This window comes from Danio rerio, chromosome 7, assembly GCF_049306965.1.
Source record: "Danio rerio strain Tuebingen ecotype United States chromosome 7, GRCz12tu, whole genome shotgun sequence".
NCBI classification, from domain to species: Eukaryota; Metazoa; Chordata; class Actinopteri; order Cypriniformes; family Danionidae; genus Danio; species Danio rerio.
In genome coordinates, this window is record NC_133182.1 from 32,407,227 (window position 1) to 32,424,890 (window position 17,664).

Genomic DNA, 17,664 nt, shown 5'->3' on the forward strand with positions numbered 1-17,664 from the left:
CACATTCTGCATGAGAAGCTCTGCTGTCTGACTAGCTGTTGGGAGTTTGGGCAAAGGGAGTAGATGACATGCCTTAGAAAATCTGTCTACCACCACCAGAATGACTGTATTACCTTTGGACTCTGGTAGGCCTGTAACGAAGTCCAATGATATATGTGTCCATGGATGTTTAGGTATAGGTAGTGGGTGCAGCAGGCCTTGAGGTCGGGTTCTTGGTTCCTTGTTTTGTGCACAAACAGAGCAAGCAGCAACAAAGTTGCGGACATCCTTCTGCAGTCTTGGCCACCAAAATTTCCTCTGGATGAGCTTGTGGGTTCTAGTAGTCCCAGGGTGCCCCGATTGGAGGGAAGCATGAGCCCACTGCAACACTTCAGAGCGTAAATGATTAGGTACAAAGAGACACCCTGGAGGACAATTACCTGGCACTGTCTGTGGCTGTGCTCTCCTGACCGTCTCTTCAATTCCCCACTGGATTGCGCCGACCACTCTCGAGGTAGGTATTATTAGTTCTGGTGTGGTCTCACTGTCTAGAGAACCAAACTGTCTTGACAGTGCATCTGGCTTTGAGTTCTTTGAGCCTGGGCGATAAGAGAGAGTAAAATCAAAACGATTAAAGAAAAGGGCCCAGCGAGCTTGCCTGGAGTTTAACCTCTTTGCCTCTCTAATGTAGGTGAGGTTCTTGTGGTCGGTCCAGATGAGAAATGGATGTTTGGCCCCCTCCAACCAGTGTCTCCATTCTTCTAATGCCACCTTGACTGCCAAAAGCTCACGGTTCCCAATGTCATAGTTCCTCTGTGCAGGTGTAAGCCTGTGAGAAAGATAAGCACATGGGTGAAGCTTGTTATCAGTCTTACTTCTCTGAGAGAGGACCGCTCCTATGCCTATGTCAGAAGCATCAACCTCCACTACAAAAGGAAGCTCTGGATCTGGAAGAGCTAAAATGGGGGCAGATGTGAAGAGACTCTTCAGTCTGTTGAAGGCCTTGTTGGCCATCTCAGTCCACACAAATGACTTGGCAGTCTTCTTGGTGAGGGCAGTGAGGGGTTCTGCAATGGAGCTGAAGCCTCTAATAAATCTCCGATAAAAATTGGCAAACCCCAAAAATCGTTGTACCTCTTTAACTGAACATGGTTGTGGCCAATCCAGTACTGCCTTAATCTTGCCAGGATCCATCTGAAGGCTACATTTGGATACAATGAACCCAAGAAACGACACTTTGGAGACATGGAATTCGCTCTTCTCCAGCTTAACGAACAGTCTGTGTCTCAACAACTGGGAGAGAACCTGCCGGACATGTTGTACATGCTCTTCATAGCTACTTGAAAAAATAAGTATGTCATCCAAGTAAACGAAAACAAATCTGTTCAACATCTCCCTGAGGACATCATTAATGAATGCCTGGAAGACGGCTGGGGCATTTACAAGGCCAAAGGGCATTACCTGATATTCATAGTGGCCTGTAGGGGTGTTAAAAGCGGTCTTCCACTCATCTCCTTCTTTGATCCTGACCAGATGGTAAGCATTTCTGAGGTCCAACTTTGTAAAGATAGTGGCGCCCTGCAGTATCTCAAAAGCAGTGTTCATTAGGGGTAATGGGTAACGATTCTTAATGGTGATGTGATTCAAACCTCTATAATCAATACAGGGTCGAAGACTCCCATCCTTCTTGGAAACAAAAAAGAAGCCTGCTCCTGCAGGTGAGGTTGAAGGGCGAATGAATCCACTGTCTAGAGCCTCGTTCAAGTATTTCTCCATGGCAGTTCTTTCAGGAATGGAGAGGGAGTACAATCTACCTCGAGGTGGACTTGCTCCAGGTACAAGTTCAATAGAACAATCATATGGACGATGCGGGGGTAATGAAGTAGCCTGAGACTTACTAAAGACTTCACCCAGATCCATGTATTCTTGGGGAACTCGAGACAAACATGGAGGAGGAACCTTAGGTGGCTCTGGCAAGGGGGCTGGAGACTCGAAAGTTAATGGCTTGAGCTTGGGTATTACCCGCACTTCTGTGGTAGGTAAGGATATAGTGTGGGTTGAGGGTGATCTGGAGGGATCGGGCTGAGGTCCAAGAAATGTCTCCAGTGGCTCGAGAGGATGGCAAAAAGAAAAATCAGAAACACAGCAGTTAGTACCCCAACTCTTTACCACACACTTGGACCAGTCTATAAAAGGGTTGTGGTGGAATAGCCAAGGGAAACCAAGCACTAAGGGGTGTTCTGGTGAATGGATCAAAAAGAACTGTATCTCTTCTCGGTGTGCACCTATTTTTAACTGGAGGGATGTAGTGCAGTGACTAACCTGTCCTGAACCAAGAGGTCTGCCATCTAGGGCTGTAATGGTGAGGGGTCTCTGGAGGATTATGGTTCTAATACCCAGCTCACTGGCCACATTGATATCCATAAAATTACCAGCAGCTCCAGAGTCAATGAAGGCACTAAGATGATGAAGCTGGTTACCTTGGGTGATAGTGGCTTGAACGGATACTCCGGAAGTGATGGCACAGGGGGAAGCATCTACTCTCGCCCGGGACCCCCTCTTCCTGGACGAGAGCTGGCTTTTCCCTTCAGTTCAGGGCAAGTGGAGCGGAAATGGCCTGGCTTTCCACAGTAGAGGCAGCATCTGTCTTTCATTCGCCGATCCCGTTCGGTCTGGGTCAATCTAGTTCTCCCCAATTGCATTGGTTCATCAAGATCATTGGACAGAAGGGGCTGAGTGATGGTTCTAGAATGTACATCAGGGTCAAATAACCTGGTCTCTCTACCTCGTTCCAGTTGTCGTTCTCTTAGGCGATGGTCAACACGGATGGCAACATCAATAAGGGACTCAAGATCTGGTGCAGGATCTCTAAAGGCCAGTTCATCCTTTAATTCAGAGGACAAGGCACGGTGAAAAGTGGCTTTTAGTGCTCGCTGGTCCCATCCACTCTCTGAGGCCAGGGTTCTGAACTCGATAGAAAATTCTGCCACACTCCTCTCACCCTGAGAGAGTTGAAGTAGGCGATAACTCACATCTCCTTTACTGGCTGGATGTTGGAAGACCTTCTTCATCTCCGCAATAAAACTGGTACTGTTGCTGGTAAGGGGAGATTTCTGGTCCCATAAAGATGTGGCCCAGTTCAAGGCTTTGCCAGTAAGTAGAGTGATGATATATGCTACCTTACTGTTCTCTGTGGGAAAGCTGCTGGGTTGCAATTGAAAGGCCAGCGTGCACTGTGTGACAAACCCTCGACACCTCTCTGGGTCTCCATCAAATCTCTCTGGTGCTGGTAACTTGGGCTCAGATGAAGCAACAAAAACTGTTGGAGGAATGGCTACTTGTTGGCTTCCTTGAGAAGTTAAACGTTGAGGATTTAGTAACTGGAGGATCTCACCAAGAATCTGCTCATGGTTCTGGATGGTGGTTGCTTGATCGGACAAAGCAGACAGAATACGATCAACATTGGAAGGTGGTGAGGCTTCTCCTGCTGGGTTCACTTCCATGGTTCAGTCTTGCTGTAAGGTGTTGGTTTAGGTGAGGATTGAACCCGGGTCTCCTGGACATAAAGCTGGGGCTTTTCCCAGTTGAGCTAACTCCTCACTAGATGAACCCAAGAGCAGAAGAAAAATAAGGGAACTTGAGGCTTTGGTTTCAGAAAAAATAAACAGATGATCTTTACTAGAAAAATAGAATTCAAAAGTACAACAGAAATAACTGAAGCCGAGCTTCTAGTAAACAGGCAAAACAAATTAGACACAAGGGTCAAAAAACACAACAGTAGAATGTGACTTAGCTTTCTCTAGACAATCTGGAGAACACCGGGTGGTACTGGCTCAAGACTGAACACAGTAGCTTGTAACACACACACTTATATAGGGCAAGACACAGGTGTTGCAAATCAAGCTTGAGTGGTGGCACACAGCAGATGGTGAGAAAGTGGTGCCATCCACTGTTCAGGAGGAAGCATGAAACTTGGATCATGTTGTGCAAGGAGACAGGAGCACCTCCTTCAGGTCAGGAGGAGGAATGCAGCTTAATGAGTTCTTACAGATGTGCTCTTCTCAATAGTAAATCAAGTTTGTTCAATTAGCAGATACCACAATACTTGATCTTTTCTCTCCCCGTTTCACAGCTTTGATAACCCTGTTTTGATAGTCACTGTCTATTTGCCATGGGATCTTGATATGTGCCATTCAAATTTGCTCTCAGCCATGTCATTTCCTCTTTGGGCCAGGTTGCACAAGTGCCTTTTCACCACTCGCTTGCCACTGCTGCAAATGCAAATTGTATTTGCATGAAAACTCATTGCCTTGTGGTCCCTTCCTGCCCTTGAGAAGCGAATCGCATATCGACAATCAGATTGAACCCCTGCATTATAACCACAATATTACTGCCTCTATGAATCGATCTTGTGTAACCGGTCAAAACACCCTTCTATATGCGTGTCAGATTTCCATACTCACAAAATCAATTAAAGAAAGCGGTAACATATTTCAACACAGACGCTGGAGGAGATCCAAAGCTCATCTGTTTCCCAAACAAGCTAACTTAATGGTGGCTGCTGACATGCAGAGCGTATGAATTCAACAGACCTTATAATTATTCACATACCCAAAGCAGACGCGCCTTCATTAGAGAATAAATCAGATGAACATCAAAACAGTACACTAAAAACAAAACATAACTTTGCCAGGGCACGGTCATGTGCTTGACAGTGTTAACAGAACGAAGAGATTTAATTTTACCCCCAGAAGAGTGTGCCTAGTTCACTTCAGACCATTTCGGTTTACTTTTGGCCAACGCAAGGTTAAATGCAAGCCCGTGGAAAAATCTGTCCCTGTAGGCATCTGGGCATAACAGAAATTGTGATAAAAATGCTGCAAAATAGCATAGTCAAATGCAATAGAATGATAATGGTGCGAGGCGTAGCGTTTGGCAGATAAGATAAAGAGCAACAGTCTGGACAAATATATGCCTATAAAAGCATGCTTTAGTGATTTCAGATAAACCTGACGTCAGTTGTGTTGAGGAGGTAACATGGAAGAACTTACGTTTCATGTTTATGTGAATTGTGTGGACATCCCATAGGTTTCCATTGTTTTTATACTGTACAAATGACAATTTATTTGTCAACCCTACACCATACAAAAACTGTGTGCAGTTTTATTGTCAAAAAAAAATCATTATGTCTTTATAAAATAGGGGGATTCCAGTTTACTTTTATAGCACTTTTCACATCAATTAAACAATTTTACAAAAGATGCATGCTATTATATTACAGTTGAAATCAGAAAAGTTAAACAAGGTTGTGTATAAGGGTGAACAGTATAAACAGTTAATCTGCAGTTGTACAGTAAATACACAGTAAAAAATTGCTGGGTTCCACACAATCGATTTATGTTGGAACAACTTGAAGGCATTTACTTAATTTTAAGCGGATTGAACTTAAAACAATTAAATTGTCCCCCAAAAAACAAAAAAAGAATTGTGTTGTTTCAGCTCATTTTTAAAAATGCACATAAAAATGCTGGGTTTCACACAATCAATTTGTATTAAAAAAAATTGAAGCAATTAATTTAACTAATTCCTCAATTCCTCAATTTATTAGTTTTGACAATTGCGTATAGTTATTTTTAGGGGTGGGGGTGGGGGTGGGGGGTTGACCTTCAGTGGATAGAATGGTGTAGAGAATTGACAGGAAATCATGGGGAGCAGAGAGAGGGGAAGGATCGGTAAAGGACATTTAGCTGGGAATTAAACTCAGATCGCTGTGAGGTGCTATGACAGCACAATTCACCACTAGGCTACACTGTAAAAAGTGATTAGCTACATAAAGCAAGTAAACCAATTGCCTTTATAGCAACAAGCAACTTTACAAAGATAATATGAGTAAACCCATTGTAACTTGGAACTGTTACATTGACTTGTATAGTTATGCTAATTGCACTCACTTTTTAAAGTCAACTAATCCCTTTTTACATGTATCAGACTATTTTAACATGTTTGTTTTCAAATAATTATTGTTATTATTACATTACATATTTGGTGCTTCATTAAATTTATAAAATCTACATTTATGGCCTGTATTGAATTTAGAAAACTTGCTGGAGATTGGAAAAGCAGATTTATTTTAGTTTCTGTATGTCATTTTGCTGGATACAAAAAAGCTGGAAAATAAAAATAAATATAACAAAGGTGCAATGGTAAAAAAGCGATTAGTTTGTGTTCATAAAAAAGTGAGCAATTTGCAGAGTTATGTCTACAAAACAGTTACAAGTTACAGTGGGTTTACTGACATTGATTTTGTAAAGTCAACTTGTTGCTTTTAAGGCAATTGGTTAACTTGCTTTAAATAACTAATCACTTTTTACAGTGTAAGGGCGCCGACTAGTTATTAAAATTTTAAGTGGATTGAATTTAAACAATTAAGTAGTCACAAAAACCTAAATGGTTGTTGTTTCAACTCATTTTAAACAGGTAGTTTAAACAAGCAGCAAAGTCATTTTTTGAGTGTTGTGTCCTTTCCAAAGAGGTGATGTCTGTATAATACATTTTCAATGAAGTGTATTTGTGTATTGCTTAAGATTTTGTGTTGTCCTCGTAGGGTCAGTGTCCTCATAATTCACAATTTCCTTGTAATACCTGTGTCACACTCATGTCAGTATACATATTTGTGTCCTGATATGTCACAAAAGCATGTGCACACACACACACGCACGCACACACATACACACACACACACACACACACACACACACACACACACACACACACACACACTGGCCAAAACATAAAACTTTTCTTCTCTGCCTCTCTCCTTTTACCCTTTTAGTTTATGAGTCAGTGCCATGTAATCCCAAGGGTGGTGCAGACAGTGTAGCTGTGCAGACATTTATGATAACTTTAATTTGGCTTATAAAACCGACACAAACAGGAGTATTGGCAGACTAGGACAGCCTTTCTCTTATGTTATCACAGACAGTTTATGCTAATGTGCTGCCAGAGTAGATGTGAGTGTGTATTGTATGCTCTTGGCCTTTTCAAATGGGAGTTTGAAGACTAAACTTTGGAGAGGAGAAATATTGCACTGAATATCTACAAATAGTGCTTTCAAACATGTAATATTTTGCAAAAGTGTTTACTTCTTACAGTTTCACTGAATCACCTATCCTACATTTTACCCAGGACATTTTACCATTAGAATAAGGCTGCACATAAGACATTGATTTCCTATCCCATCTTATTATATGTCTCTTTCTTCCCTGTATTTCTACATGTTTACTCTAATGTATCAGTGTGAAACTGCTTTGTATGCATTTGTGATTAGCATTGGGTAAAATGCAACCCAGGCCCATTATGGATACATACCTTGTATGCATTTCTGGACAGTGCGAAATACATCTCTAGAGGTACGTATTTTTGCAATTTTTGTTTTCATGAATCCACCTGTAGCTGCTGTGTATGCTTTTACAGATATCAAATGTCTCTTGCAAGTGCCATTTGCACCTGCTGTTTTTTTACGTTTATCCAACAGAGGCTGCGGGTGACTGACCAATGGACTGACTGCCTGACCGACCGTTACCCCATCCACCCTCCTACCTAAACCCAACCAATAGTGTTTTCAAAAGCACTGATTGACCCTACACCACCTTCTCTAAACCCAACTGACAGTGTTTTCAAAAGCAATCCAGAGATTGGACCTGGTCCAGTACTTCATTGTGATACAGACTGCAGCGAGGACATCTTGACACAATTTGCGCACTCTAGAAATGTATACTGGGGTACGTTTTAACAATGAGCCTGTGTTGCAACAATGCCTGTTCCTATAAATGAAGCAGTTTTTGCAGTTATGTCATTAAAGAAGTTTCAGTGATTATTCATTATAAGAACCATCTCTTTTTCCAACACAGGCTCATTCTGAAAATGTAGTCCCATGGAGAAAGGCTGCATTTAATTTTTTAAGCAAGCGCTTTAAGGTGGTATGACGCGTTCCTTTTTGCGCTTACCGGCTGATCGCTTACCTCCATGTGGAGGGCTTACGCGCTGCAACCAGTTTGTCCAGTTAGCTCGTCGTGTACGTCAGCTGACTTGAGACGCAGAGAGGAGTTAGCCACGACGACCGGGTTTGAGTTCAGGGAAGAGTGGTTCCAGAAATCAGGTGAGACATGTGGTAAAATGTGGTATGTGGTAAAATCCGAAAACGTGATAAAAATCAGGCTAGTGCTTTTCTTTTTCTGGATGGTTTTTGTAAATTGTTGGTTGGGTTTAGGGAAGTAAGCGGATGGGCGGGTCAATCAGTAAAATTGGTTGGGTTTAGTGAAGGAGGAGGGTGGGTCAGTCGATTGGCCGGTCGCACAGTCAATCATTCAGTCAGTCAGACAGACGGTCGTTTGACAGAGGCCTCTGGCGGGTTCACACGAGAACAGCACGAGAGACATTTGATATACGAAAAACATAGTGGCCTCTCATGGATTCACGAAAATAAAAACTTAAAAAATACGTACCTCCCGGGACGTATTTTGCAGTCTCCAGAAACGTCCACGGGACTACGTTTTCAGAATGAGCCTCGGTTGTCTTTTTCTGTGAAGAACATTCAAAATAAATATTCTAAAAGAAGGTTTTCACAATATAATAGAAAAATTATTTTGGGTTCCATAAAGAACTACAATGTGAACAGTTCAAAAGAACATTTGTGAAGTTGGACAGAGCAGAACAGTTGTAACAAACATTTTAATCATTTAAAGAAGCTTTTATAAAAAGAAAAATGTAATGGTTCTTCATGGAAGCTTTGATATGATTAAAGAACCATTATTAAAGAAACTGGCTAACACTTCACAATAAGGTTGTGCATGTTTAGCTAATGTGTGTTAACATGTTTTAAATGAACTAACAATTGTTCATGTTAGTAAATGAAAACAGTTGTTCATTGATAGTTCATGTTAACTCATAGTGAATAAACTAATGATAAGCATGAATTTGGATATTAATAATGCATTAGTAAATGTTGAACTGTGATTTAATGAATGCTGAATAATCATTCATTAAAATTTGTTAATGTCAGTAAATAGATGACACAGTTTCAACTATTTTCTATTTGAAGAGGTTCTGTAAGGGTTCAGTTGTGGCTGTTTATACTGTATATGTCTTGGTCGCGTCTGACTCATCTGAAATCTTTTCCCATGTAGAAACCCATATATGGGTCACTTAATGCTTTTTTGACTTGCACACATGATTTTTAGAAAGATTTTTTTTGTGAATACAATCTGTACAGACCTATAACCAGAGGTCCAGAGAATATGGATGATGCTGTATCTTGGTAATGGTGTACTAGATGATGGTGTAATTTTTTTTCAGGGCACTACAGTATTGATACTAATGTTATGGGTTCATCTCCAAGAGAATGCAAGAGCTGATGAAATTTGAATTTTAAATGCAATGTACGAGTGTCCTCAGACATGATGAGTTTGCTTCAATTGCTGAATATATAGTTCTCGGACTGCTTTCAAACTATGGTGTGGAGTTACAAAAATGAATTCAACTCAGACACAGACCAAATCTAAGATGTATTTGTGTGTGTGTGTATTGGTTTTTGGTGGTTTACGAGGTAATTTATATTATGACATGGGTATGACCTCAGTATTAAGTGTTGAGGTATGAGCACATGCCCTGTGTCCTCATAATTCAAATCTTATAAATCATTCTTAGCAGGGTCTTTTCACATTTAAAATTGGCCACAGGTTCCCTGTGACAGTTAGGGGTAGGGTTAGGGCAAGATGATAAAGTTAGTGGTGTTAAGGGTTTAAAAACAATACAGTGGTCATAAATCACCAAAACGTGTGTGATGGTGTAATTTTTGGGAGAGTTTCGACTTACCTGTATACTTACATATACACTGTATGTAAAAATATACATGTACACACACACATTAAATGTTGGTATAATACACAGAATATAACATAAATGTTTTGTAAATTAAACATTTAGTTTTTATCTTAAACATGATATCATTAGTGTTAAGTGAGCCAGTGATTTAAACATTCAGTGTTGTCGTCTTCTTTGGCATTCTACCAAGGGTACTGAAATACAGGTGGAAACACAGTCGCTTTTCGTAAAATCATCTAATATCTCAATTGTTTCGTTTTTTAAATCTGAACTTATAATGCCCACGATTCTGATAGACATGAATCCAGATTATTGAATTTCATTTTATTAACCTGGAGTCTTTATTTTAACAGTTGCACAGGTAAATGGCCTTATTTTTTTTATTTATTTTTTTTAGAAATACTGTTTTATTGATTCACACACTAATAATTTCTGTATTTATATATGCTAGTTGGATCAAATTCACTTTACAAGTCATACTTACAAGTAATTTCTACACAATTTATTAAATTGTCTTAAAAATCTGCTTACATTTTACTTGTCTTTAAAAACTAAATCTAAAATCATATTTTATTGTATTATGTTAAGTAACATAAAAACATATGTTGCTACTTTTCATAATAGTAGTAAAAATAATAGCACTGTTTCTTGTTTCCGCGGCTAAATATACAGTAGGTTTTGAATATTTAACAGTCACAAGTTGCCCCCACTTTCATTCTATAGAGCTGACGTCGTAAAATCATTAATATGTAGGTCTGTATTACCATATTCAGCACCTCACTGGCTATCCTGCAGAGAGGGAGAGAGAGCGAAGAGAGAGAGAGAGAGAGAGAGAGAGAGAGAGAGAGAGGAAACGTGAGGCTCGACGGAGAGCTGACCGTGTTTTCTACAGGAAACAAATCAGAGAGAGAGAGAGTGAAAATACTGTTGTAACCCGTCGTGTTTCGTCGCGGTTTGCGAGTGTTTTCCTGGAAGCGGACGCTTAGCGAACCACGGCAATCTGGAGCCCCGATTGTTTCGACCCCGGAATCTAATCTAAAGGTGTTTGTTTTGTTTTTGGAGGTGTGAGGCTCGAGACTCCGCGCAGAATGACCGTTGACTGGCTCGGTCTGCTTATCGTTCGCGGGCATTAGGTAAGAGCACTTAACGTTAAGTACTTACACCAGCCATGGCTGAAAGAAAAGCAGGTAGCTAAACCATTTGTTTTGGGGCACTCGCACACATAAAAAAGACATGTTGTGGCTTCATTGTAGTCCGTTAACTAGCCCTCACCGTGTCTAAATCTGCGAATTCAACCTAAAGTCTTCTGGGAGTCTGATAATGTACTTGTTCTTAGGTTGAAGGAACTATCACCACGTCTGTTTGTGGGCGAAACAAGCGCCACGCATTTGCCTTCGAGGGTCTTTTGGGTAAAAAGCAGGAGAATAATGGCATTGCTGGCCGTCCGGATGCTGGTGCTGGGGTTGTGTGTAGGGGGACAGGCTGCCGCTGCGGGAGAGGGACAGTCTACTCCGGCCACATGCTCTCCGCTGTGCCGCTGTGATGAGGACGGAGGAGCGGACTGCTCTGGACGGGGACTGACCAGCGTCCCCACCGGCCTCAGCGCTTTCACCTACTACCTGTAAGTAACCACAGTAACCTTTAACAATCAAGTGCATGCCTGGAACAAGTGCACACTGCAGTTTAGCGCTACACATGTTACACGAGTTTCATGCTTTGAATGACCGATATCACCTTGTATCAAATCGGCAAAATAATGTCACGTAAACGCAGTTACATAAAGCAGCCATAAGCAACTTTAAAACAATGTTTTCATACGTCAAGATCAGTGATCATGTAATATCAAACATTGATCAACTCCTCTGTGACTCAGACATGTATAATCACTTTACTACCAGCAAGCAGTACCACATTCTTAAGATTATGGCTGAAAGATTTACACTGAGTAATTTTTGGTGAACATGGAGGGCTTTTATGAATTAAAAGGTTATGTCTGCATTAGGCATGGGCCGGTATAATTTTCTGACGGTATGATAACCTTATATAAAAGTATCACAGATTCACGGTATTGTGGTTACTTTTCTAATATATGCTCTTTTTAAATATCCGAGTAAATAAAGCAAACAAACAAAAAAATCCCCTTGAACACAATATTTTTTAATTTGAGAAACACGTAAAATATTTTGAAACAGTAAACATGTCAGGCTGAATAATTTAAATAAATCATTGACTTCTACTGTCTTCATTAGTTTCAAAAACAAACACTTCTTTACAATTTAAAATGGCATCTTTGGAGATCTTTTATGCTGGAGATACTGTTGTCCTAAAAAAGAAATTTAAAACGTAAACAAACAAAAAAGTACACATACTTTAGGAACTTTATAGCAGAATATTTTGGCAGTAGTAAAACATTGACTTTTCCAACCCGCGGTATACCTTGAAAATGGTTATCGTCCCATGCCTAGTCTGCATTCTGAGTCGTTATTGAGGTGAAAAGTTTTTCCAATCCATATAGAAAGTATGCAGGGGATATTTTTTAATAAAACCCCCAATATGCACACAACATTTAAATGTGATGTGATTACCTAATAAGACAAGATTATAATCTCATAAAATAACTGTGATTCGAGCTAAATGTCTTCACTATTAATACCTGCAGTTGTTTTCTGATTAAAAGGTTTGTTTTTCCTTTGCACAAAGTCCATCTTGGGCCGCTTTTGGGTACTTTGTGTGAGTGTAACAGACTAAATGACCCATACAGTTAATATAGAGAGGGTTGCTCATCCATTATTGAATGCAGCCAGCCTTTAAAACCTCGCTCGCCTGCTTTTAAACCCATGCAGCAAAAAAGGTATTTATATTTTGAGGTGAGTTAGGGTGCTTTTCTATGAATAGTGCTTCCCACAAATGTCTCTCTCTGCAGTTTTTTTCAGGGAATAACAGACGCTAGTATTATTTCTTCTATAAAAAATCTGATAGAGCGTCTCTATTTCTGAGTAAAAGTGTGGAGTCACACACAATTGAGAAACCATCCAGAAAAGATAATTTCACTTAAAGTGTCACTTGCAAGCTCAAAGAACCTTAAAATGGATTAATTTGGCTGCCAATGTTTTTATTGTTTATATTTTTTAAAACTAATTCCACCAATAATGTTATCATCACAGCTGTTGTGTGGCCTTATTTTTAAAGAACTCAATAATTGAACGGGTGACTTAAAAAAAAGTCTATACCTATAGATATTATTATAATTGTCATCCCTTGTGTAGATGGGCTTTAATTCTTGATCTGTCAGTGTCTATAGAGCATTTGCATTAGTTTGATGTTTCACTAGTTGACTGAGAAGTTTTTGCTCCTCAAGTTTTTCCATCTGCTAATACAGAAAGACTGGTTTATAGCAGGACTGAGCCAGAGCCCACTGTCTGTGGCACGTGTGAATCATGTCCTTCACCTCATTAGACTTCACCAGCATTTATTGTGTTTTCATTCAGTTGTGATTAAGTGTGGTACTTTTCTGCCAAATTGTTTGTAAGCTCCGTCTGGAGGCGAGTGTTTATTCTGAAGCTCTCTCTTGGAGCCCATACGTTTTGAAAACAGCTTGACCGGGCTCTCGAAATATCTCTGCCAAACTGCAGCGTGTAACCCAACGCCAAGCTAAGTCCAGTCTGGAGAAGCGATAAAGCCAGAAATAAAGCCACAGAGTTAACACTAGCTCCGGCAGTGGCCATCTTAGATATCAGTAAATTTAATGCAAATATAGGACCATCCTCATGGTGCTAAGTTAACAGTCTGCTTCAAGTGTTTTATTCTTGTTTTTTTTACACCTGTGATATAGGTAAAGAAGAGGTTGAAGAGATAATAGACTTTAGTATTGTCCAAGTAATAACAAGTTAAATGGTTTTCAAATAACAAAAACACTCATTACTGACATTAATTACAAGCTTACCCAGATAAGTGTGTTTTCAGTAAACCGGCAGTACCTTGAAACATGTTTTTCTCTTCTATAGCAGTGTCACACATATGCATTTACTCCATTTGATAGAAAATGAAACTAAAATCACAGAATAATTCACAATATTTTAAAGTGTCCACTGCCAATGGTAGAAATATTATGTATATTCTTTACCACAATGTAGTTGTATTACTAAACATTGGCACATGTTTATAAATACAACAAATTTCTACATTCAACTGCAGTGGCCAGATTTCAAAATCCAGTCAAAAACCAACTGAACATATTTTCTGAAATACAATTTTTTCCCCAATAGTCTGTTACACTAAGATGTGCTTCACAATACAGAATAAAAGAGCTGTTGTAACATTACATTTAGTCATTTTATCATTTAGCCTTTTAATCATTTAGCAGATGCTTTAATGGTTGACTTCCAGTTTGTCCTGATTTTAAAAACCTGAAAAGAAAGAGTATGAGAGTATTTTTCGGAACACCTGATATAAGGGGTAAAAAGCACCTGTACTAAAATGGTTATTGTGTTAGCATTAAGCTTGCACCAGTATATTCAGATATTGCATACCAGTAGATTCAGATGGTATGATAAGCTTGAATAAAAATATCACACTATTAGCGGTCCTGTGAAATTAAAAAAGGAATGTCATGCCCCGCCCCTTTCAAGACCCTTTTTATTTGCTTTTCGCTGCGTTGCTTTGAACTTGATCTTAGAATCTCTCACTTGCAGAGCTAAGATAAAAACGAAACGCTATCCACTTGTTAAGCGTGACGTCACACAAATCGGCTTCTGGGTCCAAGTGCTATATCAAACTGTTTGGGGAGATTCAACAAATGCTAATAATATATGTTTACAAAGCAGTGTAAAAGTTCACAATATATATATATCCATGACTCATATCAGATGGACAGAAAGTAATTACTTTTTTTAATTGTTAAAATATTGATGTCTATGATGCAGCAAGTCCAGAGACTGGAGTATATACCATGATTTCAAGAGTTCACACTTAGCTGATGATTGGTAAAGCTGAAGCTTGTTTGGCATGCTGTCCTGGGAAAGAACCCTGAGCTCATAAGATTCTCGAGCCCAGGGCTCCCTAACGTTTGCTGGGTGAAAGGGGAGTTTGAGCTCAGGTAGATCTCGAGAACCCCCCCTTAGCTGATTAAGGATTGTTATGAGTATATACTGCTGGTTGAAATTCGTCCATGGTGCTGATTTGGTTTAGTCAATTTACATATGTCTCATGTTTTGGACTGTGGGAGGAAAAGCACGTGAAGAACATGAACTCCTCACAGAAACGTCAACTGGCTGGGTAAAGACCCAAACCAAAGGCATTTCTGCTTTGAGGCAACAGTGCTAGCCACTGGGCCGCCGTGCAGTCCCATGGAGGAAAAGAGAGGGAGAGAGGGTGGAAGAGGGGATTCTTCAAGATGAAGATGACTATGTTAAGACACTTTGGCTATTTATACTAAGTTAGGAATCGTCTGATTGGTGAATCATACGTTAGCTAATGCAGGACCAGCCGTGTCAATCATAAGCACGTGATCCTCTTGAAATTAGTTTTTAAATAATCTTCACTTCATATGAAATTCACTTTAATGTGTGATATGACTAAAAAGGGGTCATAAACAAGTATTTTCTCTATTCAGAGGAATAGCGGCTTGGGTCCGGAAACAGTATTTCATACGTCATGACTTAAAAAGCGGATTGGCTGTTGTTTTTAAAGGGGAGGAGCTACTCTTTGTCCCACCTTCTCTTCATTTTTTAGTTGAGATAACATGAAACATAGAATAAAAAACACACATTTCTGAGCTCTTCGCGGTACCTTTAACAACAACTTTTTTCCTATTGAACCCAATATATTTTATTTTAAGGAACATTTAAAATATTTTTAATAAGTAAACATGTCAGGCTAAATAATTAAAATACATCATTGACTTCTGCTGTCTTCATTAGTTTAAAAACACAGATTTCGTTAAAACTTTCTTTTCTTGGATATAAAGTAAACCACTGGTCTGTTCAGGTCCATAGCATGCTTGGGTATTGGTGTATACTGTAAATGTATACTGTATTTGTTTTTCAAATGTTTGCTGAATTGTGTACTGACCACTGTCTTTTTATGTTTGTGAGTCCTTTACTGCTGGGGGTACTGTTGCCCAAAAAATATAAATAAAATGTCTTTAACAACACATAAAAAAAAAATCTAAAATTGATATAAACTTAAAATAAACTTATATAAACCTGTACAACAGAAACTTTAACATTCCCATACCTTGTTCGCATGGTCCTGTTGGGATGCACATTACTGATCAATCCACCAGTGATGCTGAGCAGATGATTGGGCATCTGTCATTCAGTCTGTGTGGTGATAGTCATGAACCGTAAAAAATCGCTGCCACCGTTCCAGCCGCATTGCTGCATCCGCCTACATCAGCCCTGCTGCACGCTTTACTGCATTTGTGGTATTTATTTATGTAATTGATAATAGTAGGGCAGTTCTGTCTGCCTGTCCTCTGGGTCGCCTTCAGCTGTCGCCACGCTGTCTCTCCCCGCAGAGAAGAACAGAACTGGAGAATTAGCGAGAGAAAGGACAATAGAGGGAGGGAGTCAAAGTTTGAAAACTGGTAAAGTGACAAAGAAAAATATGTTGGAAGAAAAGATAAGAGAAAGATATTTGTGTGTGTGTGTTTATGTGTAAAAGTGTGAGAGAAGGAGAGTGGGCACAGTCTAGTTGATCATTATTCCGTGGTCTAGATAGCAGTCCTGCAAGGTTAATATAGTTTGCTCACTTCAGCAGGTTGTTGCGCAATGCTTCAGGTTAATCATACTCTGTTTAGGCGGAGTATCGGAGCAGGGCGAGTGAGAGACTTAGCACCGGCTTAAGAAACAAATATGCACTGTAGTATCGCTCCACACCAGGGAAACTTTGACCTTGACTGAGCTGTATGGGCGGATGTAACTATATACTTAACTCCCCAATGCAAGTGGTTCATTGCTTATTATGCTGCACTTTGCATCAATTGGCTTTGATATTTCTTTTTTCCTTTTTAACAAGCACCTCGTAAACGTTTGTCTATTGTATTGTAGTGTTGACTATGCTTTTTCTTTAGTGACATTGTTTTTTGAAATCCTTGTAAAATGTCTGTCTTTTATTATTATCTTACTTTTTTTCCCTAAATTGTTTTGTTCAAGTATTTTATTTAATCTTATTTTTATTAATAATAACTTATTATTTATTTATTTATTTAATTAATTTATTTTAATTTTTTATATATTTATTATAATTTTTTTAATTAAACTAGCAGCAACAAATTTACAGTTTTTAAAAAAATGAAAGTGTTAGGGCTAGGTTTTAGGGTCTCTAAATGACTTTTTATTTCAGTTTTCACTTTTATTTCAAAAAATTATCCAGGAAGATTTTTATTTTTTCAAAAATAAAATAAATTAATTTATTATTTTTTTGAGAAGTACAATCTGCTTTACAAAAGCAACATATTTTTGTCAAATTAAACCACATTTTTATTTTAATGGCTTGTGGCTTAAATGTATGCGTGTGTGTACATAATGATACACTGATAATTTTTCTGACAAAAAAACTAAAATGCTTGTCAAGAAGTGAATATCAGAGTAGCTATGGAGATAAAGTATATGTTTTCACATATCATGGTGTCTTCAATATGTGTCTGTATTAAATGAATGCACATCATGCACTCATACAGATGCATAAAACATGCAGACTTCATATTTAAAGTCAGATAATTATTCACAGACACTAGACCACATCACAGTTTGATTAAATGCACATCACTCCTTTTTGTTTATTAATTATTTTACATTTAAA

At 39.1% G+C, this 17,664-nt stretch overlaps 1 protein-coding gene across 2 annotated transcripts in view; it reads left to right on the top strand.

The window, feature by feature from the left end:
- Positions 1 to 10,728: 10,728 nt before the first annotated feature.
- Positions 10,729 to 17,664, top strand: part of lgr4 (leucine-rich repeat containing G protein-coupled receptor 4) — a 91,229-nt gene continuing 84,293 nt past the window's right edge. The window contains exons 1-2 of one of the 2 annotated variants that reach the window (XM_068222318.2): positions 10,729 to 10,994; positions 11,198 to 11,482. In XM_068222318.2, the coding sequence (XP_068078419.1) occupies positions 11,289 to 11,482 (194 nt within the window). In that variant the 5' untranslated portion in view covers positions 10,729 to 10,994; positions 11,198 to 11,288. The remainder of the gene's footprint in view (positions 10,995 to 11,197; positions 11,483 to 17,664) is intronic. The other variant, NM_001353862.1, reaches the window with a different exon arrangement.